This window comes from Cavia porcellus, unplaced genomic scaffold (genome assembly GCF_034190915.1).
Source record: "Cavia porcellus strain 051 isolate PalLab524CR breed Dunkin Hartley unplaced genomic scaffold, mCavPor4.1 scaffold_30, whole genome shotgun sequence".
NCBI classification, from domain to species: Eukaryota; Metazoa; Chordata; class Mammalia; order Rodentia; family Caviidae; genus Cavia; species Cavia porcellus.
In genome coordinates this window covers 7103813-7130055 of record NW_026947513.1, presented here as the reverse complement: position 1 = coordinate 7130055, position 26243 = coordinate 7103813, and the positions used below count along the sequence as shown (strand labels likewise).

Here is a 26243-nt window from a genome sequence, read left to right as displayed (position 1 = left end):
GGAGGCAAGGAACTTTAGAATTAGTAATTTGGAACCCAGAAGTGGGCTACTATAACAAAAACTTAAAATGGTAGCCTTAGGCTTGGGAAGCAGAGGCAGGGGGCTCTGGAGGTCCCTGGTGAGGGCAAGTCAGGCAAGTGAGGAAGACTTCGAGAGTTTAAAAGAAACTGGGGGAAATATTATCAGAGGTCGGGGAAGAGAGGCTTTTCCTATATGGTGAAATTGAGATCAGCAAAACGCTTTCTGAGGTGATGTATAACATGAAAAATATTAAACTTGATTTCCAGGCAGAGTACAAGGCTGCTGTCTGACTTCCAGTATACACATAAAAAAGAAAGAAAGAAGCATGGAGTATTTGTTAAAAGGAATTATGTCAACTTTGTCTGAGAGGAAGAAAATGAAAGAGGCCTTTTGGTTTCCAAGTGTTGAAGGGCAAGTAGCCTGAAAAATCTCGTCAGTTTTGTCCACACATCTTGTGTTGTGGAGCAGGAAAGGTAACTCTGAGGGCAGAGCTGAGACCTCAGAGTGCCCGAGGGAGGAGGAGCAAGGCCCCAGCTCGGCCCAGATCTGAGAACTGCTCTGAGCTGCGGAGCTTTCTCTCTTCCCTGCTTCTGAACAGGAGCACTGGCTTCAGCTGTCCAACGTCAGTCCTGCTGTATGCTGCCGATGTGGAGGACAGAGAACGTCTCTCTTTAGTCTATAGATCCACGGATGAAGAGGAATTGTCCTTAGGGACAGTGAACCCCACAAATGTCCCTGAGAATTCACATCCACACTCAGACAACTTTTAGATGATGAGACTCGGGACTTGCTCCTGACATAATGGGTGGAACTTCCGGTAGCCTGGGAGAGAAGTGATGCATTTCACAAGTGTGATGGGGACAGTGGCCTTGCGTGTGGCCACTGTCATAGAGTGTGTTTTCCAAAGGTGACCGCAGTCATTTTCGCTTCCAATAAGCTCATCGAGATGTAACCTCGATACTCCTCCCAATAAGAGAAGGCCAGACAAGTTTCATTTCATCTATGTGTGTGTGTGTGTGTGTGTGTGTTGAGATGGGTCTAACTATGTAGTTCAAGCCGGCCTTGAGCTCACTACGTAGCCCAGGCTAGATTCAAATATTCAGTGATCCTCCTGTTTCAGCCTCCCAAGTGCTGAGATTACAGGCATGTGCTGCCACATTTGGCTGATCAAGTTTTTAACTTATTTACCGCATGCTTTCCCCCCAAACACCCAAAATGTGGTGGAAATGACCCTGATGACTTCCAGGAATAAATCATAGAAGGCAAGGTAGTGTCTACATTTCCCACTAGAACTAATGTTCCTATAACTTTAGATAGCATGTGAGAAATTCACCACCCTTAGGTTGTCATGCTGAGTGGAATAAAATCCACATGGAAAGTCACTTGCAGAGCCTCTCACCAACAGTCTTAGAGTGCTCCGGATCCTGTACCACATGTGCGAAAGACAGCACTTTCCAGTGATGCCAGCTTCTAGCCACTGAGTCACCCCTGATTTTCAGGCTTCCCAACTGGAGCCTGATGTGGCCCAGTGCCGAGCCTGCTCATCCAAGGTGCCCTTTGTGAATTCTCAAACACAGAATCCGTGAACATGATGAGGTGCTGCACATCAAAAAGTCTGAGATGTGTTGTATGTGGCAATATTTGTTGGAGCCTGGGACTCCCATCACATCACACCAAGACTTGTGTCTTGGTTACTTTTCTCTCACTGCTGAGACAAAATGCCTAACACCAAAAATGAAGGAAAGAATGGTTTATTTAGCTTACAGCTTTTTGGAGGTTTCGGTCCATCCTCAGCTGCTTTCAAAGCAGGGTGGCGTGGCTGAGGGAGCCTTTCATAGTGGTTGCAAGTGACAAGAGCAAAAGGGAAAAAGAAAGAAAGAAAGAAAGATGTGTTTACTTTCCTCCCTTATATTGTATGCCAGCTCTGCCTCTGGGTGGGTGCAGCACTCACAGTGCCAATCCCAGTGCTAGACAATGAACCAATCATAAATGCTAGATTCAGCCACCTCTGACTTCATGAGGCCTTGGGGGGGGACACTTAAGCCATAACAATTTGGCAATGAGATCTCATCACCTTAGGACTTAAATCCCCTTGAGTCAGGCTGGTGCCCATCCCCTCACCCTAAATTTACTTCTTTCTGAGCATGCGGCCACTTAACTACAGACTACATTTCCCAGCCTCCTTTGCAGTGGTGTGTGGTCACGTGATTGGCTTCTCTTCTCCACAATGGAATAAGATTGAAGGGAATACATACCACTCCTTACATGTGTCATATGAAGTGACCTGAACTTTCTTCACTTTCCAGAAAAGGACAGCAATCAACTTCAAGCCTACATTTGAGGACAGTATCCTGGATGAAGGAGAAATTTCTATATGTTAGGAATCACAGTTCATGAATGCCTTCAGGAAGCAACTCTGCCCTGCCATCCTGCCACATGAAGGAAAAATTAAAATCTTTCTCAGTCAAGCAACTGTATGTTTGAGTCTCTTTGCTACTTAAGCTTAGTTTTAATCCTAATACACCCTTCAAAGGCTTCCAGTGCTTGTGTGATAAATTTTGCTTCCTTCAGTCTTGTTTTCAATGTCACTTGGGTTTTCTATTACACACTCTTATGGCAACCAAGAGTCTTCTTTCGGAGCACTTATGACTTTAGTGGTTGAACGACTGTGCATGATTATTTAGCCTTTGCTTTCCCACTGTTTTGCAGCCATTGTGGGCACACGGTCCGTGTTTTTTTGTTTTTTTTTTTTTTTTATTTTTTTTTATTTAAGAGGAAAAAGAGAAAAACACAAAACAAAACAAAGCAGTGTAAGGTTACATATAATACAGAACTACAAAAAAAAGCATAACAGTAAGAAATCACCTGTTAATAGATTACATATTATCATCTTGGAAATAGTTGCTCAAATCACAGTATCAAAGAATACAAAGTAGACATTCAAACAGAGAGACTACAAACAGCTGTGTTCAATGATCCAAAAACATTAATATAGTCAGCTATTCAACATCCCTATACACACTTGCTGTTATACCCGTTAGAGCTCTTTTTTCCCCTTCCTCTCTTTTTACAACAAAATTTACACATTTTAGATTTTATTACTCCTTAGTTCTTATTACTTTTTTTGGGGGGGGAGAATAAAGTCAAATATGGCAGAACAAAGCTGTCAGTGAAAACCAAGGATAGCCTTAGCACATGATGTAGAACAGAGTATACGGTTATTAACAATAGTTATCAACGTCTCTTGTTTCCTTAAAAAGATTTGTCTATCTCATTAGATATTATAAAGTTGGACAAAACAGTAGAGAACAAGACCAATAAAACTTAGACATTGTAAACATTACAGGACTTCCAAAGGAGACAATAGTCAAACCAGAATGGGCATCTTAGTGAATCTTACTGCCTTCAAAGTAGTTGCCTATACCCTCGGACCTGATACTATCCCACAGAATGGAACAGAGTCTAATCAGTCAAAACAAGATCGTGGGAGCATTACAGGACTTCAAAACAAGTTAATAGGAAATCGAAAAGAGTTACTATTATATATCCTAATTTTTTAGATTTTTCCCTTAATTAAAATAAACATAAGAAATAACTAAATAATTTTTTTTTAAAGAATAATAGTTACCATAGTGTCTGTCTTTTTCCTTGAGATATTTGGATAAAACTTCATATACTATAGCTTCAAATATTTCCATATCAAGAAGCCCGGAATAAAGCCTTTCTAATTAATAAGTGAAAATTTTATAAGGCTTCAAGGCCACATAATGGGGAATCATGATTGCCACATATTTTCATATATTTGAATCATTACTTACATTAGGGAAACTATTCGGTATTCATACATGCGAGATTGATTTATTTCACTTATGAGTATGGTCTCAAGCTGCGCCCATTTATTGATAAATATCTCAATGTGATCCTTCTTTATAGCTGAATAATATTCCATTGTATAGAAATACCACAACTTTTTTATCCATTCCTCAGTTGATGGACACTTGGGTTGTTTCCAAGATCTGGCGATTACAAATTGTGCTGCTATAAACATAGGTGCACATAAATCACTGTGGTATGATGCTTTCAGTTCTTCTGGGAATATGCCTAGAAGTGGAATAGCTGGAATAAATGGGATTTCCAATCCCAACTTTTTGAGAAACCTCCAGACAGACCTCCACAAAGGCTGTACCAGTCTACACTCCCACCAACAGTGCAGGAGAGTTCCTTTTTCCCCACATCCTCTCCAGCATTTGTTGTTGTTGGTTTTCTTGATCCTGGCCATTCTTTCAGGAGTGAGATGGAATCTCAGTGTGGTTTTAATTTGCATTTCTCTGATGACCAATGATGATGAGCATGTTTTCATATATTTATTTGCCATTTGCATTTCTTCATCTGAGAATTGCGTATTCATCTCAGATGCCCATTTTTGGATTGGATCTTTGAATTTTGGAGGTCTGAGTTTTTTTAATTCTTTATATGTTTTTAGACAAGAGTCCCTTGTCTGAGAGAGAGTTCACTAAAATCTTTTCCCAGTTTGTGGGTTTTCTTTTCACTATGCTGGAGATTTCTTTTGACATGCAGAAACTTTTTAATAAGATGTGGTCCCAGTTATTGATTCTGGGAAGTGTTTCCCGTGCGGTTTGAGTCCTGTTCATGAATTCTCTACCTACTCCTATGTCTCCAAGGTTTCTACCCACTTTGTCTTCCAATAGATTTAGTGTTTCTGTTTTAATATTCAGATCTTTGACCCATTTAGATTTTAATTTAGTACATGGTGATAGACATGGGTCTAGCTTTAGTTTTCGGCAAATGGAGAGCCAGTTTTTCCAGCACCATTTATTAAAGAGACTGTCGTTCTTCCAGTGAACCTGCTTGGCTCCTTTATCAAAGATAAGGTGGTTGAGTGTGTTTGTAGTTGTCGTTGTATCTTCTAATCTATTCCATTGATCTTCAGCTCTGTTTTGATTCCAATACCATGTTGATTTTACTACTGTTGCTTTGTAGTATAATTTCAAGTCAGGGATTGTGATGCCTCCTGCTTTGCCTTTGCTGCTTAGAATTGCCTTTGCGATTCTAGGTCTCTTCTGGTTCCAGATGAAATTTAGGAGTGATTTCTCTAGATCTATAAGGTATGTTGATGGTATTTCTATTGGGATTGCATTGAATCTGTATAAGAGTTTTGGGAGAATGGCCATCTTCACAATGTTTGTTCTTCCTATCCATGAGCAAGGGATGTCTTTCCATTTTCTGAGATCATCTTCAATTTCCTTTTTCAGTGTATTATAGTTTTCACTGTATAAGTCTTTCACTTCTTTCATAAGAGTAATTCCTAAATATTTCATTTTTTTGCTTACTAATGTGAATAGTCCAGTTTCTCTTATTTCTCTCTCTGTAATTTTGTTGTTCGTGTATAGGAATGCTATTGATTTCTGAGTATTGATTTTGTATCCAGCCACATTACTGAATTTATTTATTGTATCTAAGAGTATTTCAATGGAGTTTAGGGGGTCTTCTATGTAGAGTATCATGTCATCTGCAAACAGTGATAACTTAACTTCTTCTTTTCCTATCTTTACCCCTTTTATTTCTCTTTCTTGCCTAATTGCTCTGGCTAGTACTTCCAGTACTATATTAAATAGGAGTGGTGATAAAGGACATCCTTGTCTTGTGCCTGATTTTAAAGTAAAGGCTTTCAATTTTTGGCCATTTAGAATGATGCTGGCTGTTGGTTTGTCATAAATGGCCTTTATTATATTGAGGTAAAGACCATCTATTCCAATTTTCTGTAGAGTTTTTATCATGAATAAATGTTGGACCTTATCGAAGGCTTTTTCTGCATCTATAGAAATGATCATGTGATTCTTATTTTTGGCTGTATTGATATGGTGGATTACATTTATTGATTTGCGTATGTTGAACCATCCTTGCATTCCTGGGATGAATCCCACTTGGTCATGGTGTATAATCTTCTTGATGATTTGCTGGATCCTATTTGCCAATATTTTATTGAGGATTTTTGCATCTGTGTTCATTAGGGAGATCGGTCTATAGTTCTCTTTTTTAGTTGGGTCTTTCTCAGGTTTTGGTACTAGAGTAATATTTGCTTCCAGGAACGACTTAGGAAGGATTGCTTCCCTTTCAATTTCATTGAACAGTTTGAGGAGTGTCGGCATTAGGTCTTCTTTGTATTTCTTGTAGAATTCTGCAGTGAATCCATCTGGGCCTGGGCTCTTTTTGGTGGGTAAGGACTTAATTACATTTTCAATTTCAGTAACAGAGATTGGGTTATTCAACAGTTTTACATCCTCTTGATCTAGCTTTGGCACTTCATATGCTTCTAAGAATCTGTCTATTTTTTCTGTGTTATCAAACTTTTGAGAGTAGAGGTTTTCGAAGTAGGTGTTGATGATCTTCTGTATTTCTATTGGGTCTGTAGTGATTTCTCCTTTTTCATTTCTTATTGCATGAATTTGAGCTTTTTCTTCCCTTTTTTTAATAAGGTTGGCTAGAGGCTTATCGATTTTATTTATTCTTTCAAAGAACCAACTCTTTGATTTGTTGATTCTTTGGATTGTTTTCTTAGTCTCTATTGCATTGATTTCTGCTCTGATTTTTATAATTTCCTCTCTTCTTTTGGCTTTGGGCTTGACCTGCTCTTCTTTTTCTAGCTGTTTGAGGTGTAGCATCAAGTTATTTATTTGTATTCGTTCTGTTTTCCTGATGTGGGAACTCAGTGCAATAAATTTTCCTCTCAGGACGGCTTTCATTGCATCCCACAGGTTCCGGTAAGTTGTATCTGTATTTTCATTTTCTTTTAGGTATTGTTTGATTTCTTCTTTAATTTCCTCTGTGACCCACTGATTACTCAAGAGTGTGTTATTCAGTTTCCATGTGTTTGTGGGATTTTTGCAGTATCTTTTATCATTAATTTCTAATTTCAGAGCGCTATGATCCGATAACATGCAAGGGATGATTTCAGCTCTTTTGCACTTGTTTAAATATGTTCTGTGAGCTAATATATGGTCTATTTTAGACAATGATCCATGTACTGCTGAGAAGAATGTGTATTCTGATGTTGTTGGGTGGAACATCCTGTATATGTCTATCAAACCCATTTGTTCACAGGTATGATTCAGTTCTGTTATTTCTTTGCTCATTTTCTGTCTGGTTGATCTGTCCCTTGGTGTCAATGGCATATTAAGGTTTCCTGTTACAATTGTGTTACTGATAATTTGAGTTTTCATTTCTGTTAATAATTGTTTTATATAACTTGGTGCTCTGGAGTTTGGTGCGTATATATTTAAGATAGTTATTTCTTCCTCTTGGAGTTTTCCCCTTACAAGTATGTAGTGACCTTCTTTGTCCTTTATGGTCATTGTTGGTTTAAAGTTCACGTTGTCTGCAAACAGAATGGCTACTCCTGCCTTTTTCTGGATTCCTGCTGCATGAAGAATTGTTTTCCATCCTTTGACTTTCAGTCTGTGAGTATCCTTCTGGGTTAGATGGGTTTCCTGTAAACAGCATATGGTTGGATTTTGTTTCTTGATCCATTCTGCTAGTCTGTTTCTTTTGATTGGTGCATTGAGACCATTTACATTAATGGTTATTACTGTTAAATGCTGGTTAATTGTAGGAATGTTATCTCTCTGCTGTTGCATCTTTATCTTTCTGTTCTGTTTAATTATTTGCTTTGCTTAGTGGTTTTTTCCTTTGTGTATCTAAACTGTCTTTCAATATTTTTTGCAGGGTCGGTTTGGTGTTCATGAAGTTCTTCAGCTGTTCTTTGTCATGGAAGTATCGTATTGCACCATCTGAATGGTACCATTTGAATGATAGTTTTGCAGGATATATCAGTCTTGGTTGGAAATCATTTTGCTTTAGGATCTGGAATATTTCACTCCATGCTCTTCTTGACTTTATCGTTTGTGCTGAGAAGTCTGCTGTGATTCTGATAGGTTTTCCTTTATAAGTGATCTGTCTTTTCTCTCTGACAGCTTTTAGTAATCTATTCTTGTGTTGGATTTCTGGGATGGTGATTATTATATGTCTGGGTGTAGTTTTATTTTGGTTATGAGTGTTTGGAGTTCTATATGCTTCACTGATCTTGATGTCAGTTTCTGATCTCATGCTTGGGAAATTTTCAGCTATTACTTCTCTAAATATCCGCTTGACATCCTTTATGTTGTCTCCCTCTCTTTCATTAATCCCTATCATTCTTATGTTATTCTTCTTTGCATCGTCTTGCAGTTGTTGAATTGTTGTTTCCTGATTCCTTGTTATTTTCAAAAGATCTTTCCTTTCCTGTTCACTAGCTGCAATCCTGTGTTCAAGGTCTGAAATTCTATCTTCACTTTCATTAAGGCGGTTTTTACAACTTTCAGTGGAGTTTTTTATTTCCTGTATATCTCTGTGCATCTGCATTATGTATTCTGTTTGTTTCTTATATTGCTCGTCTAGGGATTCTATCTTTTTGTTTAGTTCCTCCAATTTTTTATCTGTGTTTTCTTTAGATATATTTAGAATCTCTTTCATTTCTTTTATCATTTCTTCTTTTATCTGGGAGATTATTTCGAGTTTGAATTTCTTTAAAGCTTCCTGGAGTTGTTTGTCAACTTCAGTAGCTATTATGTCCGATATATGAGGTGGATGGGATATATTTTCTTCTGTATACATTGCTCCTAGGGTTTCCTGAGATGGGCTGGAGGTTTGAGGTTGTAATTTGGTCTTTCGTTTTGTCATTTTGTATATTTCTGTGTTTCAAGTGTTATTTGAAAGCTTCCTCAGGATCTGTTGAAAATCCCCTTCTATGCTTGGAGCTACTGAGCCTCTGACACCGCACTACCCCAAGCCATTGGGCCTGCAGAACCAGTGTCCCTCCTCTGCCTGCTCAGAACTCCGCAGTTCCAGACAAGCTGGGCCTCAGGGACACTGTGCGCCCACCTGCCCCTTGGAAGATCCACAGCTCTTCAATTGCAGCCGGGTTAGGGTGCTCTCCACAGGCCACAGTGCCTCAGGAGCCTGTGATCCCTCCCTGCTTGCAGAGATATCCACAGTCCTCTAGGCAAAGTAAGGGACTTCTGCAGGCACTCCAGATCCGCCCAGCTCCTCCTCTGCAGGCAGATGGCTAGGCGTGGCTGTGCTCGGGGGTTAGTGTAGGCCCGCCCATCCGTCAGGAGCTCAGCAGACTTCCAAGTGTAGCGGGGGGGGGGGGGGGGGGGGGCAGCTGTAGTGGCCTCTAACCCACTGCTCCACTTCACTGCACCCAGAAGCCTGGGGGGTCCGGAACAGTCTGAGATTTGGGCAGACTGTGCTGGGCACTCACCACAGGCTGAGGTGCCTCAGGAAGCTGCGATGCCTCCCTGCTTGCAGAAGTATTCAGTCCTTCAGACAAAGGAACGGGCTTCTGCAGGGACTCCGGATCCGCCCAGCTCCTCCTCTGCAGGAGATGGCTCACGGTCCGTGTTTTGTGTCTGTTGTGTTTCCAGTATTGAAACAGTGGCTGCATAGAGTAGGTATTCAAAGAATATTGGTCTGATGATGTTGAATGGACCAGTAATATCTCTGATGGTCAAGGTTTGCTTGTGGCCATAGAGTCCAGCAAAATATTAACACATTTCTATGGGTGTGTGCCTGAGACTTTGTCTCCTTATTTATTGTGCTTACAAATCAGCTGAGCTTACCCCAACAAGCTGTGATCCTTCTGGGTTTGTTCCTTGCTTACCATCTTGAGTGTCACCTGGGACATTTCTGATAATAGAATCTCTCTCTTTAAAAAATTGGTTTATGGATGAAAAAGTCCCAAGTATATAGGATGCTGAGTTTAGCAGAATTTGTATGTAAATTGGTATTTTGCTGGTGATCAATCTTGTGCTAAAAATGGAAAATCAATAAAAAAGAAAATCTAAGGGGAAAAAATAAGTTGTAGACACTTTTGGTCCAGTGAGTTTTCAAGACTGGGGACATTGCTTGTGAGGCCAAGGTTACTGCGTTTCAAAGGAGTGTGCAAGAAGCTCCTGCGACCATCTCACATGCTCAGGAGGGAGCAGCAGCCCCAGTGAGAGACAAGTTCCAGTGGCAGAGGTTTCCCAGAGCACACAGCGGAGAGAGCCTTTGAAGTGTCTTCTCGGAGTTAAGGAGGGATTCATCAGATGTGAATGACAGTTCACAGAACTTGCAAGCTGCAGAGCTCTTGGAACTGCTGTTGGGACAGGCACTGACTCAGGCCCTGTTCACTAAGTGTGGAAACCACAGTGAGCTTCAGGACATTGAAAAAACATGAAAAAGAATAAAAGAGTTCAGACTGCACCAACTCCACAGCCTTCACCTAGATGTCAAAATGGCTTGGCAGAATAGGAAAATATGGGTCACATGGGGGAAGGGCAAATATCCTGAGTCATTACCAATTCGCAGTACTGCTACTGCAGCCAGGAGGGAAGCCCCGGGGTGGTTAGGCATTCACTGGGACTGGGGAACTCAGGTGCCACCTTGTGGGAGGGACAGGAGCTGGTGCTCTGGTTGTCACACTGAGCTGAGCTCCCAGTCCACAGCCAGCAGGACAGCCAGCCTTGAGAACACAACCTCTTGGATACCAAGGCTTCAGATGACCAAAGTCTTAGCTTACTCTGACACCCACTGAGGGATGCACCACAGGACACCCACCCAGCTGAGCCCCAGCAACCCACAAAAACCACAAGCGAGAATAATAAATTGATGTTTAAGTTACCAGGTCTGGGTAGTTTGCTGTATAGGAATAGATGACCAGCATTCTGCTGTTAATGAACTTCAGATATCATCAAGGAGATGGTGCAGATATCAGAAGTCCTGGGCTGCAGCTCCAGCTCTTCCCTGACATGCTCTTTGGCTTTAGGCACACAGCTTTATCACCCTGGTCTTGCACGATAAGGGTCTCTAGGAGGTCTCCGATGTACTGTAACCCAAGAGGACGATCATAAACAGCACCTTCACTAACATTTTGTAGGGTCCCATCCACATGTAAAATTAATTTCGTAGAGTCACAGATCTTTCCGATCATTGGGTCCAATCTGTCTCCTGTAGATGAGGACCTTACATAGTAGTCTATGGTGCCACAGCTTCTACACTCACTGTTCCAATTCACTGCTTTTTTTGTTTTTAAAGTTTTGTCTGACTGCTATGTCCCTCACCTTGGAAGGGGGTCCTTGCTTTCTCTTTTTCAAATGTTCTGAGAGTTGATAATTAAACTTGATTAGCTTCTGCTTTCTGCATCTTTGCGGTCTTCAGTCATGTTCTTTCTTACCTTATCAAACTGACCTCATGTTTTCCTTTTGGTAATGTTTCCCCACCTCTGCACCAAGGATTATACTATTTTGATTTGTATGAGTTCATTGTGTGTGAAGAAATAGACAACTATTTAGAGGAAAACAAGAGATATTATGGTAGCCACTATAGATTCCCTGTTCTCTTGCTTTTAAATCTGTGTCGCTTACATTATTTTCTTTTGATCTGCTTTGTTTTGTTTTACCCTTTCTAAAATAAAAAAATAAAGAAATCATTGTTGAATGAATAAATGACCCTGAAGGTTAAAGATTGTTTTATATCACCTTAAAACTGCTTTTTCCTGTCTCATGCAAACAAATAGGTTTAAGAAATGGCAACTGTTGTGTTGTATAAGGACACAGAGGAGGCACACATGTGCCTCTGTCCCAAAGGCAAGCCACTTGGTGCAATGGTAGAGAACTTCAGTCTGGCAAACACTATTGTTGACAGGCTCTATTAACAGGCAGATTTGTCATTTTGAGCTTCTCTTAGAGAACACAGAGAAATCTAACTAGGTGACACCAAAGCACTGTAATGGATGTCACCAAGGGCTGATGACTTCTGTCCCATTGATGTAATAAAAGTGATCAGATCACTCTTACCATTCTAAATGGTTGCTTCAACTCATCCATAACCCACGACCCTGGTTTGCAGACAACCTGTTTGAATACCCAGACCAAGTGAGCCTTGGCAGCCTAGGGCCCCAGAACAGTTTGGACATGGAAAAAGAAATCATAGCCTTGGCAGAAGGCAGGACCAGTGTTGGCAAAATCCGCCTCTAACAGGAATGATGGACACTAAGACCGTATAGTTTGGATTCAGAATATCCCCAAAACCTGTGTTGAACAATTCAGCAATGTTGAGACGTGGGGCTTTTGGGAGTGATTAGGTCATGAGGGTTGTGATTTTATCAATGGATGGGTCCACTGACGAATTCATAGTTGTGTAGTCTGTTGGGAGGTGCTCTAGTGGGTGAGGCTTCCTCGGAGAAAGCTGAGTGTGTGTCCGTAAGGGGTGCAGCATGTCGCCTGGCCCTTTGCTTTGCTTCCTTGCTGCCACGTGGAAAACACTGTCCTCTGCCACACTCCCACACTGCCATACTATTCTGCCTCATTCCGGAGCAAAAGCAATGGAACTAGTAAATGCTTGACTGAACCCTCTAAAAACATAAACCCAAATAAACCTTTTATTCTTTAAGGTGATTTTCTTAGGTATTTTGGCACAGCAACAGAAAGCTATCTAGCCATTTAGCCTGGCTTTGTACCTTTGTGTCTTGACTCTTCTGTTTCAATGTAACTGCAAACTGCAAAGCTTGGCCTGGTCCGGAAAGGCAGTTCCCAAACTGTAATGCTTCTGTATTTTGCTGGACACAACCAGATTAGGGAAAGCTACTACCAAATGGAAGAGGCACATCATTAGACCAAAGTCCTGACCTGGTATTGCAGGGGTGGGAGATAAAAATCAACATCCTGTGTTCTGAAGGACAGTCTAATTGACAATAAATATTTTACCAGCTCCAGTTATTTATAGAGTGTCACTTTTTCACCCTTTTTGTCAAATTGTCTTTTTTTCTTTCCTGAGCCCCATTACTCTTCCATAGTGCAGAAGGAAAAACATTTCTGTCACTTCACTAGCTAATTATGTGCACAAAGTAGGTTCTAAATAATGTTAATTCTTTTCTCTCCCTTTCCATTAAAACAAGCCATCTCTCTTGGGTAAAAGTTGTTCCCCACTCTAAGGCAAAAATTAGGAGGACAATGTAGGTGATTTTATTTTGGACAATTAGCAGCTTTGTTCCCTTTATTATTATTTTGAAAAGTTTTCCAGAGCGGACAAAGGTCAGTCCTCCTCCTGGCCTGCAGGAAAGGCCATCGCCTCCAAGTCAGTCTTTTCTATTTCCAGCTCCCCAAGTCCAGAGAGCAATCACCTCTGCCTCCTCAAGGGCCACGCAGCCAACCGTCAGCAGCTCCGGGCCTGAGCCTAGCTGCGTTTCCATTTCCATAAATTTACATCAAATTTGTGCTGAATCATAGCCGCCTCCCCCGCGCGGAAGAAACGAACTATGTTATCAGTAAATGCAACATATTTGAATAATGGGAGAGAGCGCCGTGCCTTTTCCCTCTGACTCTGCAGAGGCCACCGCCTGGACCCTGTCCCCATCGGCCTGGGCTGGCCGCTCTCCTCCCTCCTGCCATCCGCATCCTCTGGCCCCTCACGGCGCGGCCAGCGCTCCCGGGCCTCTCGCCTCCTCCCCGGCCCAGCCTCGGGGCACCCCTGTCCGGGTCTCGGGACCCCCCTCGGCTGGGGGCGCCCTCCCGCCTCTGCTCCTCCGCTCCTGCCTCCCGCGAGGCCCCAGCCAATCATGACCCAGCTCGCGCCCCCTGGGGGTGCCAATTGCTGGCCCGGCCTGCCGGGCTGTCATCAGCCCCACTCAGTCGCGCCTGCACCTCGGCGGCGGTTCAGCGGGGAGTGAGCTGCCCGCGGCCCCCACCTGCGCCCGGCTGATTGGCAGCCGCCGGGCGGAGCCGCCAGCCGCCGCTGATTGTTTGCCGCTGGGCGGGGAGGGCCGGCGGGGCGCTAAGGGAGTCAGAGCCGCCTGGATTCAGGGGTCCGGCTGGGTCCTCCGCCTGCCCCTCGGTGCCTGCTGCAGGCGGCCTGCAGGGAAGTGATGGATGAGGTAGAGGAAGGGAAGGGAGCTTATCTTTCACAGAACTGAAGCCAGTGGCCCAGGGGACCTCAGGTCTCAGCGCCCTGTGGGAGGCCCGGTTGCGGTGCACACTGGGACCTGCAGTCCCTGGCCCCGCTAAAATTATGAGCATGGACGTTTTTTAAGCAGCTAGGCCATGCAGGCTTCCAGCAGACCTGCCAAAACCACCAGAGCAAGAACTGGGAACTTTGGCTCAGATAGAGCTAATTTAAACCAATGCGTGCGTGCACACGTAACATTATAAACCACTGTCAGATCATGAGGTAAGAGAATTGCTAAAATTAGGAACTTAGTAAGAATGTCTCATTTTTTTCTAAAAGAAAATTGTTTTTTTTTTAATTTTAATTTTTATGGTATGCATTTGCAGGAGAATGATTACATTCCTCATGAGGAGTTGATACATCTCAGTTCTTCAGGGCTGGGGATGAAGCTCAGTTCGAATGTCCTGGGTTCAATCCTTAGTTCTGGAAGGAAAGAAATAATTTTCTTTCCGTTTTGGATTTCTTAATTCAGGCAGGAGAAAAATAACCAGGGAAAATAATGACCATAAATATTGCTCTAACCAGAGAAAGCTGAGTCAAACCTCTACTAGAGATTTGGTTTGGTTGTTTTATTGAGAACTCTAACATGTTCCGGTGGACAGTCAGAATCACAGTACTGCTTGCAAAAGCTTTCAAAAGCTCCAGGGCTGGACCTTCCAGGACATGGTCAGGATGATCTTATAACCCACAAGGAGAGTCTTAAGTTTCTAACAGTACATTCAAGTCATCCTTTTTCCCCCAATCTCCCCAGAGATTTCTTTGTTTTCATCAATATGTGCTGGCTCAGTTTCTTTCAAATTAAACTATTTTAGAGTTCCCAGATCTAAAACTCTGACAAACTTTTAAAAGTGAGAAACATCATTCAAAAGCATCTAAGCACTTTTTGCTAACATGTTAGTGCATATAAATAAACCAATAAAACTGTCTCGGGGCTAAGAATATACATGGAAAAATTGCATCTCGAGAGAGGATTCTTCAGAAAGCCTAAGAGGATGTGAAAATAGAGTCTAAAGCCAATGTCACCATACTCTGTCCAGGTGAATTTAAGACATAAGCACCTCATATTAAATTGGTCCTGTGTACATGGGTGTCAGCTGGGACATTTAATGCACTGCTTTATTTGAGGTTAAGATAGTTGGTGAGTGATTTTATTGTTGTTTTCCTTGAAAACAGCTAACCACAATATAATTAGCTTTGTTTTTGTCAGCCAGGGCTGTTGCTGATGAGGTACCCAGAGGCCTTCTAGTCTAGGTGCCTAAAAGCTTAAACTGGATTTAATTATTATTATTACTCAATGTCAGGCTACATGAATGAAAAGAGATAAAAAAAGAATCGCTTGCAGCTACAGTGCCTTTGTCTGTGATTTCATCACATCTCACAAGCTGAGCAGGTTCAATCTGGCACTTGAGCCCTGAACTTCTAAAGAAAACCCAGGCAGCTCAGGTAACTGTTTCAATTGCTTGGAAAGTTGGTGTGCATGCTGGGCAAGGTAGAGGCTTGCTACTCTTTGATCTCTTCCCCAATTTCATCTTTAATTACTTTAATAAGTATCTGACTTATTTCATGGAAGGGAAGAAAATAGGGGGAAAGGGAGTCACAGAGAGAGTTGTCCAAAAAGCCAGAATTTCTAGAGTGAGGATTCCTTGTTTCCCAGCTCATTATCTGTGCTATTGCCTGGAATACCAGAGGTGGCTCCCAACCAGCAGCAGGGAGTGAGGAAGAGCTCAGCTACAGGGGCACCTGGGAGGGGCTTTCCCGTCTGAGGGCCAGCGGACAGCATGGTGCTCACAGGGCGGCCCTGGGAGGCAGAGGGAGCAAGTTCTGCACACACTCTTCACAGTCTATTTCATCCACAGGTAAGAATGAAGCCAGACGGTTCGCCAGGCGGCAATATATCAGCAGACAGCACCTTGTTTTTTAGGTAGAAGCAGGCTGTTAGGAGCAAATGCTTGTTGCTGAGTTAATTAACCCTAGACATTCTGCTCAGGGGTGACCTTTTTTCCATTTCCTTAGACTGAAAAGATAGGTTGCTCAGAATAGTCAGAAAATCAGAAAACTTATCTACATTCTAGCTTTTTTTAAAAATTTCTTTCTGTTTTCATTCTTTTAGAGCATGAGTTTGCAAGCCTCCAGGACAGGGACAATTGGCTGCAATGTTCTTGAGCTTTTCCAGAATGAGTACAGTATTCGTATACAACAGGCACAAAACCAATGTGCTGACTAGTGGGCTCCTCAGAGCCCTTGATCTGCCAGAGCCTGCTGCAGAAGCTTCCTTGACTAGCTGAGGACCCAGCGGGTTCTGATGGTAGGTCCAGGGCTGCCAGGGAGAGTTCAGGTAATCCATGCCCTTCATCAATAGTGTCACGGTCTGTAACAGCATATGTATCAGTGTGCCCCAAAACCCAGTGGCTTAAGCACCTATTTATGACCTATTTATGACCTAATTTTGTGACTCAGCAAATTGGGCAAGGCTCAGCTGGGCAGTTCTTCTGCTGGGCTCCTGTGGGCTCATCCATGCAGCTGGAGGTCAGTGGCCACACTCACGTATATGGTTTTTGTAAGTTGTTGGCTGGAAATCCTACATCACCACCTAAGCCAGCGATGTGGGGCTTTTTTCCTTGCTTCCCAGGAGCAGTAAAAAAAAAAATGAGCTCCACTGGCTAAGGGCTTTAAATCCTTTTCTTGTTGGGTATTTGCAAACATTGCTTTGGTCAAAGCAAGTCCCATGGCCGAGCTCAGAGACAGAGACAATAGCAGGCACAAGGACGGTCAATTATTGTCACCATCTTGAAATCTGCCATCCCAATCAAACCAAAGATAGTTTATTATCACCAACTCCCAGGTGAGACTTCAAGTTTTTAAAATGCTGGGGCAGGCATGGGTTCTAGTTGAAACTATGTTTCTCCACTTTTCAGGGTGCAGCCTCCTCATCTAATAAATAAATCCGTCTCACAGGGCCCTGCCAGGATCAGCAGGGGCTAAGAATTTGAAAGAATGTTGGCTGTGATGCTTACACAACTGTAAATCGGGCTCATACCTTCTCACTTGATCTGTTCCACTCAACTGGTGATGTCTCAGTCAAGCACAGAATGCTCACTATTGGTGGTGATGCAGGTAGGAGTTGGGGGTCTGGGCACAGCACCATCATTATGAAATTGTCTACCTTTTCTATCAGGAGAAAGTCTCGTCTTTCTGATGGAGAGATTTTACCCCTCGCTGGGCTCCTGTTTTTTTTTTTTTTTTAGACAGAGTCTTGAACTCACTATGTAGCCAGGCTGGCCTCAAACTTGCAGTGATTCTCCTGCTTCAGCCTGCCCCAGGGCTGGGATATTAGGCATGCGACACCACGCCCAATTTGGACTCATGTTAAAGCACCACCCTATGAGCTTTTGGCCCTTTTCAGAATTTAATAACGTATTAACGTTTCATTTTCATTTGCTTTTAAAATTTTATGACAGCAGATACTTTTAAAAAATAAGCAAATGTTAGGTTAGTAGCTTTAACACGGTGTCGAGTATATAGAAACACGTGGTTGCTCCACGGGTGCCTGTGACCAATGACTGTAGAACACCTACTATGTGATAGGGTGGCCCCAACCTTCCTGCCCTGGCGGAGCCCACAGCCTAGGGGTGGCCTCCTGGCCGCAGGCAGGGCGGCTGCGTGCCGGGACTGGCTTCCCCAGGTGGCCACCCACCGCCCCAGGACAGTGACTGCGGGGTCGGGGTCGGGGGCGATCTGCGAGGCGGCCCGGGTGTCGCCGGGCCTGGGCCGCGTCTGCGGCCTGCTCGCGGCTCCTCCTCTTCTTCCCGCGGCGGCGGCTGACGTGGAGGCCGGAGCTCGGCGGCCGCAGGAGGCGCTCTGCGCTCGGCGCTCTCGGGGCCGCGCGGGCAGGCGGCGGCGGCGGCGGAGGAGGCGGAGGACGAGGAGGAGGAGGAGGAGGAGGGGAAGGCGTCCCGGAGGCGCGCCTGCGGCGGGAGGAGGCCATGAACGGCGATCGCACCGAGAGCGACTGGCAGGGGCTGGTGAGCGAGGTGAGGCCAGGCGGCGGCCAGGTGCCCCGGCGAAGCCCAGCCGGGCGGGCACGCGCGGGGACAACGCCTCGTGGGCTCCGCGCGCTGCCCCGCGCCACCTGCGCGCCGCGCGTTCCTCTCTCCTGCTCGGGTCTGCGCGGCGCCCCCGTCTCCCGCGCCATCTGGGCCAGCTTTCGGGGAGGCCCTTTCCCCGGAGCAGGTTTGGCCCTGGAGTGGAGCGCGCAGCTTTGGGAGCCGGGAGGAGAAGCGGCCGAGCCCCACCTGCAGGCCTGGTCACCCCTGTTTTCCAGACAAACGATTGGACGCCTGATGCTGAAAGGGAAAGTGGAGCCGAGGGGGAAATCCGGCCCGGCCACACCTGGGCCAGGTGGAGAGACCTGCTGGGTTGGGGGTGGGGGCGAGTTCCAGGTCCCCACAGCTCATGCCTTCCTTAGTTCAACCAACACGTGTTTGCTGCGGGCCTACTATGTGTGTGGCTTTTTAGCAAAGGAGCCAGACAGGTGCAGAAGTCCAATCGGTGAAAACAGAACACTGTGCACTCTAAACTGATTTTGTCTTAAACACAGCCCAAGGGTCTACCTCAGACTCCCATGCCATTTCCTCTCCAGCCCACCCTAGGGGGTTGTAGGCTCAGAAGAGGCTGCTAGCTTCTCCAGGTCAGAGGGTGCGGCTGGGGCCCCCTCTCTCAGGTAAGCCTCCCGGTGTTATCCCCATCTGTGCTGACAGTTAGCTCCTCCGCTTACCTGAGCCCTGAATGTCCAGCGTGTGCATCTTATTCAGGAAGGGAAATTCCTCTTCGGGAGTAAGATGTTAGGGTTCCTGCCCTAGGTTATTCGTTTAGAATGGGACAGAGCTCCTGACCTACAGTGTTAGGGTACCTCATACTGCAGCCCAGCCCCATCTCCTTCAACAGCCAGGCTTCCTGACATGGGGCCGTCAAGACTCATACTTTGTAATGAGTGAGGATAGAGATGCTCATCCATAGAGGCCCAGAGTTGGGCTCCAGAATAGTAGCAGGATGTCCACTGCTCCAACAGGACATGTCAAACGCCTACTGGAAGTCAGCTACACAGTTAGTGTGCTTAGACTCCAGTGGTCGACAAGCCAGACACCCCCTCTTTCCCTCAGCAAGCTCCTGGGGCTAAGTGGTGCGGTCTTGGAGGACAGTCATGTAGTCATAAGCACGTATTAAAAGATGGGCTGCCATTGAACGCTGAATTGCCTGGTTGTCCCCCGAGTGTGCCTCTCACCTTGGGTTCATCCCTACCTTGCACTGACCATACTGTACTGTCGAGAACTGCTTTCCTTAGTGGGCTGTTCGGTTTGGTTCTTTATTCCCAGTGCCAACACACTGAGCACTGTACGTAGCAGGTGGGCAATAAAAGCTTGTTGAATAAGTCAGTACATGCTACAGTGGGACTTTTGGGAGTCATCACACCCATCCCAGCTGAGTTCCCCTAATGGAGTGTCATCTTGCATTCCACATGCATTTGCTGAAGATCTAGAATGCAGAAGACCCCCAGCCAGGTGCTGTGAGGAATGTGAAAATGAATTCAACTTTCTTTCTACCTTAATGATAACTTTCAGCTACTTCTGAATGCATCCTCAGGTTCAACATTTCATATGAAGCAGCTAAGCATTTTTCTTAGCTGTCTGAACTTCAGTCTTACAATGGTAGGAATTATTTTATTTTTAAATTTTTTTGGCACTGGGAATCAAACTCATGACTTTGTGCTTGCATGCAGGCACTGTGCCACTGAGCTGTATCCCTGGCCCAGGATTATTTTTCATATAGATAAGGGAAGTTACTTCGGTTGCTAAGAACTTGTTCACACCACATGGCTCATAAGTGCGGGAGGCAGGATTTGGACCCTGGACTGTCTGACTCCAAAGCTTTACTTGGGATCACTCCGTAATGCTTCCTATTTTAGTCATTGTTTTATCTGTCTGTATCTTCCACTAGATGATGGGTTCCCCAAGGCCGGGGAACATTTTACTTATCTTTGACTCTGTAACAAACAGATCAGTTTTCTCAGAGTCTGGCATAGAGATCACCTGTTCAGATCATTAGGAGTGCTTGTTAAAAATGCAAAATTCTGGGTCTTTCGCCTAATCTACTGATGTGTACTAAGTTGTGTGCCCTAACTCCCCGAAGGCCAAATCCTCCCTGCTAGTAGCTACATAGGTGATTCGACTTGGAAATGGTGTGTTTACAGATATAATCAAGTTAAGAATACAAAAGGTCATCCTGGATCCAGGATGGGCCCTACATTTTGTGGCCATTGTTTTAATGAGAGAAAGATCTGAGCCATAGAGACACAGCAGGTGGCTATGGGAGGACAGTGAGACAACATGAAGATAGCAGATGGAGGCTGGAGTGTGCACCGACAAGCCTGGCAGTGCCAACCAGGTTCACCAGAAGCTGACAGGAGCGTGGAGCACGTTCTCCAGCAGAGACTCCAGAGGAAGCCAGCCCTCCGGATGCCTTGATATTGGATTTCTCACCTCCGGAATTGTGGGAGAATGAGTGTGTGTTTTTCAGTTCCCCAATTTGTGGTGGTTTGTTACAGAAGCCACAGGAGTGAACACATTTGCGTGTACTGCGTCTGGGAACGTGGCCCCAAGTCCACCTTTCTCAGCTCTGCTGCAGGGAAACTCCTGCCCACTTGTTTGGCTAGTATGTTCCATGGGCGTAGGCTTAGTCTGGCACCCAGCCAAGCAGGATTCAAGGAAGGCACAGTCGGTGGGAGGTGGTTTTATACAGAGGAAGGAATGGGAAGACACCACCGCACATCTTCCCTGTGCGGAGTGGGCTTTGTGACGAGCTCCTACCCATTTCTGCAGAAGTCCTGGCTTCTACCTGCCTACCTGGCCTCTCACTCCATTGCTCTTCCTGCCCAGAGCCTTGTGCTTGCTGTCAGTCAGTTTGCTTCCTTGACTTGCCTCTGGGATGCAGTTTTCATTTAAATGATTCTCCAGGGATCAACTTGGTTTTCATATGTTTACTATAACAAGCTGAACTGCAGCCTTCTCTCAGGCCCTAAAGTAAACATGGCCATGTGTGGGCTGTGCACATGGCTGGTGTTCTCTTCTGGACATGAAATGTCTGGTTTGTGTGTGTGTGTGTGTGTGTGTGTGTGTGTGTGTGTGTGTTATCATCACCACCTTTCCCAACTGGAGAATCCCACAAGTGGCCACATAGTCAGTGTTTATATTTCCAAGATGAAAGTCATGGCCATGTCTCAGCCTGCCTCCTATTACAGAGCATGCCTAATTCAATTGCACTGCTTGGGTGTTGGTTAATTAGAGAACAACCAATCTCATTTTCCTTGAGTATGTTGTATAGAGTGGCCATGGGCAGATAAAGACAGGTAACCCTAAGCCTTGGCCCATAGTCAGCCTTTACCTTTTTGGGGAAGAGCTTGATCAGACATAGAGTTCATCCCTGTGTTCAATCAAGGCAGAGAACCAGCTTGAGGTCTCAGTTGTTGACCTTGACGCTGAAGATATTAAGAGACCGGAGGGTGAATCTTGGCTGTGCATCTTTCTTGGTGCAGATGATGAAAAAAACCAAAGCTGCAGTGGTTAAAGTCAAGGGAGATTAATTGACTGATGTTACAGGTTGAATTTTGCCCCTGAAAAATGCGATCAAGTCCTATCCCCTGCATGACCTAATTTGGAAGATGGAATGGACATAGGGTGAGGTCCTGCTGGGTGGACTCTTCCCGTGACTGATGTTCGTCTCGTATAGGAAGAGGGAAGACACAGTGAAGGCACAGAGGGAAGACAACATGTGACATCAAGCAGAGGGTTGGAGTTAGCAGCTGCAAGTCAGTAAAAGCCAGAGGTTTCTGCAACCACCAGAAGTTAGGACGAGAGAAGGATGGATCCTTCCCTAGAGCCATGCTGAGGGGCATGACCATGTTCACATCTTGAGTGTAGAATCCTGACCTCCAGAACTATGAGAGAATTGATTTATGCTGTGCTAAGTCACTTGGCTTGTGGTAATTTGTTATGGCAATGCTAGGAAACTCACACAGCTAACATGACTAATAATTCCTTGCCTGGGATGGCTTTGGGCATAGTCAGATTTAACACTTGGGTCAGCTTGCTCTCTGCCTTTAGTTTTAGCCGCCCACCCTCTTAAGTTCAAGTCCAGAGAGATCCATATGTATTCAATTCCACAGAACCCCAGGACACTCCATTCCAGTCTGTTGAAATCACTCACCTGTCCTGCAGCAGACTGCTCAGGAGCATAGCAGTGAACTGATTTCCTTAGGCTTGGAGCTGTGCTTACAGCCCTGCCTAGGATTCCATGGACTGAGCCTGGAGCATGGTAGACCCCCAAATAAACCTTGAGGGGCTATTTTCTAAAAGGGGAATAGATGTTAGAGGAATCATTGCACTATGCAACTTCTCTGAGCCTCATTTTTCTTATCTTTAAGAGAACGAAAGTACTTGACACCTAGGTGCATGACTGGGAGGATCAGACAGACTGATGTTTGTTAGTGCCCACCCTGTGGCAAGGGAATGTTAGTACAGAAGCAGAAAGCCTAGGACACAAAACCAGATGAACAGGGAATGAAAGCTTTATATGGTTAGAAGACCTTAATTTTGATGAAAGTTCCCATTGTGGAGTGGTGGAAATGTGATCTGGACTGGAGTTACAAGTCCTTTGACCTGTGTTTCAGTTTCAAGGAGCTTAGCTGTAAGTCAAAGACAGGGTTCACAGTAGGAAGCAAACGTCTATTCTGAGCTCTTTTTATTTAGCCACAGTCTCCATGTTTGAGGGCAGCGTCTGGACCTTGGTCACTCTAGGTCACTGTTGTGTCCTCCCTGATTCCCTCTTCAGGCACCCTCCTGCCCTTTTGCTCTCTGTACCACATCCATGCCATTTTAGGCAAAAGAAGAACAAACATTTAATGTATTGCTCTTCTGTGCTCTGGGAAGAGGGAACTTTGCTCTCTTGCTTAAGGTTGAGGCAAGGATCATCCATTTTTAAAATTTGTTCTGTTGCCCTTGAATTACTTTGGGGCTGAAATCCTACTGCCCTGAATAATTTTTGAGCTTTGGGAAACTATTGTGCAATTGTCTTCTTTAATGCACTACACAACATCATGCTGGGTCCAGAGAATAGGAATTATTTTCCTAAGAAAGATGGATGTATTTGTTAGAGTAAAGTCTAAGATACCTACTAAGGTAGACATTAGTGTCTCTTTCATGTGTGTGGTGGTCCACAGACGAAGACAGTCCTGGTCTGTGAGCCACTTTCTTCTAGTTTGTGTTCTTTCATTTTGTTGGTTACCATGCTGGAGGTGGGGGGCAGGCTCTAATCATCATGGTTGAACTTGGTTTGCTTAACTTTTGTGTTCTAACTCATGGGAAAGGCAGAGAAATAGAGAGGGTGAAGTGCAGAGCGGGGGGGGGGGGGGCGGGGGATGGACTTCCTTTAATTTTGGATGACCGAAAAGCAGTACATTATCATTTCTGCCCATTGGTCTGAGCATAGTCCTGTGATTCCCTCCAAGCTGCAAGGGAATCAAGGAAATGTAATCTCTAGCTGATGTGCTCAATTTATATTTGGGAGGGTTCTATTAAAAGGTGAGAAGCATATACACCATCAAAGAAAGAAATGGATAAATTGAACTTTACTGAAATTAAAAATTACTTCTCTTTGAAGGATTTTGTTTTAAAAAATGACAAGTCACAGACAAAATGAAGATGTATAGAATATCTAGATAGTATCCAGATTATATAAAACATTCACACATCTCAATAAGAAAATAACCTAATCTTCAAACTGGGCAAAACAATTAAATAGACACTGCACTAGAGAAGAGGTATGCACAGCAGATAAGCACAGGAGCAGATGCTCAAAATCATCAGTCATCAGGGAAATGTAAATTGAAGCCACAGCAAGAAACCACAGCACACCTGTTAGAATAGAAAAACAACAAACTAACTGATATAGATGAGCTGGTACAGAGCAACTGAAAGCCTCAGCCACTGCAGGAGGGAATAGAAATGGTAGTCACTTTTGAAAACAGTTTTCCAGTTCCTTTCTTTTTTCCTTTTTTTTCAATGCTAGGGATAGAACCCAGGGCCTTGCATGTACCAGGTAAGCAGTCTGCCTCTGAACTACCTCACTAGCCTGTTTCTTATAAAGTTAAACACACATTTAGCCCTAAAAATTCAGTGTTTCTGATTCTAGGTAGGGTTGAAGTGTCCACACAAGTGGTGTGTAATGTTTATAGCAGTTTGATTAATAAACACTAAAAACCAGAAACAGCCCCAGCACTCAACCTGGACTCAATCTGGTTCATCCATGTGATGGAATCATCTGTGTTAAGGTTGAGCTGTCTACTGAGCCACACACACACACACACACACGCAAACTGATTAGTCTTAAAAGTATTCAGTTAGCAAAAGAAACCAGAGACTCACATATACCCACGGAATGATTCCATTTATATGATTCTTTTCTCAGGCCACAAGAGTTTACTTCCTTTGTTTTCTCAACAGTATTGAACCAAATAACTTCACTTGAAGCATACAGCATACAGGATGGAAGCACCTGTTTTCATGCTTGTGATGACTATAGTATCTGTCATACATATTTTTAAAAACATCTTTATTAAGGTAAAATGGACAGATACAAAGCTCCACATACTTAATGTGCACAATTTGATGAGCGTGGACATATGTATGTATCCATGGAACCATCTCTGCGGTCAGGGTGTACAGAAGTTCTTGAATAGTCAAAACTAAAAGGACAGAATACCAATCAATGGTTATCTGAGCCAGGGATGTGAGAGGGAACTGCTGAGGATCATAAGGAAACTTTCTGCAGTGATAGACATGTTCTGTGTCTTGATTATGGTGATAATTACACAACTATATAAGCTTGGTAAAAGTCACAGAAGTACACTTTAAAACCCACAGAACTTTTCTCTATGTGAATTATACTCTGTTAGAACTATTTAAAGACCAGATATTCAAGCCAGCCATTGCTACAGAGAGCTTTATTCCCTTTACCTCTCCATCCCCACCTTTTCTTTTTTTTGTACCGGGAAGTGAACTCAGGACTTTGCTCTTGCCAAGCAGGCACTTAGGCCGCTGAGCTAAACCCCTGGCCCACCTCTCCATCCCTTAGCTCACTGACTCCATCAGAACTAACCACAGTCCCCCAGCCCTTCTCTCTGTTTCTCCCTTATAGGCCAGGTTCCATGTTGCGCTGAGCGACTAATAATTCTAGTAATCAAGTCCTCTATCGCATTCTCCCTGTGCCCTTCCTTCATCTTGGAATGATCTCTTTCTAATCTTTTAGGAGGTGATGATGGATCAAGCCACTTGAGGAGATTTTGTGCACCAATATCTTTTTTTTTAAAGAGCAGGATATATTTATTGAGGGAAAAGAAAGCTTCTGAGAGAGAGACAGAAGGAGTTCCAGTGAGATGCCAAAGTCTCTGTCTTTTCTAGGGACTTTTATAGAACAAAACCACAAAGTGAGGCAGTTTGGAGGTGGGGAAAACATGAGAACTTGTGAGGTGGGCATGAATTGGGATAGAAGAATGGCCAACCAATAAGATTAACTGCTCAGGTAAAATTGATTAAATTGGCGACAAATGGGGATGGGAGTCACATAGCAAGTGGGCATGCTTAAAGAGCAGTGATTCTTCCTGTAGGGGGCTGGAATGGTGACTCCTGGCTCCCTCAAGGTGACCATACCTATTTAGAATATCAATTCCTGATGCTTATCCTTAGGAAGTATGAGTGCATTTGATTTGTCTTTGGTCTTGAGGCCTTGCCCACAGTTTCCAGATGTCTGGCCTTTTGACTCATTTGAGGGCCTAGTCTTGTCTGACTGCCTACAATATTCCTGTCTAACTCAGCTGTCTATAACAATCGACCTTTAAAGAAGTAACCCAAATCACCATAAAGGAGTAATGGGAGATGACCTCTGGCTTTTGTAGGCTGAAGCGGGTGGTAGTTATTGACCAGCAGTTAGGGATATTCTGCAGAGTGTGTGTCTAAAGGCCCTCAATAGACACCAGGTATTTTTGTTTTGGGTTGTGTATAGCTTTAAACCAGGAGGAGACAAAGGAAAAGAAACAATTAAGTTTACTTGGGCCAAGTAATAGAATTAATAGG

General features: G+C 44.2%; 1 protein-coding gene across 2 annotated transcripts in view; it reads left to right on the top strand.

Moving 5' to 3' along the window:
• Positions 1-17156: 17156 nt before the first annotated feature.
• The window catches only part of Ccdc149 (coiled-coil domain containing 149), an 89410-nt gene continuing 80323 nt past the window's right edge, over positions 17157-26243 (top strand). Inside the window, exon 1 of one of the 2 annotated variants that reach the window (XM_063240571.1) lies at positions 17157-17175. In XM_063240571.1, coding sequence (XP_063096641.1) covers positions 17170-17175 — 6 coding nt within the window. In that variant the 5' untranslated portion in view covers positions 17157-17169. Of the gene's footprint in view, positions 17176-17938; positions 18093-26243 lie in introns of those variants that run through there. The other variant, XM_023564070.2, reaches the window with a different exon arrangement.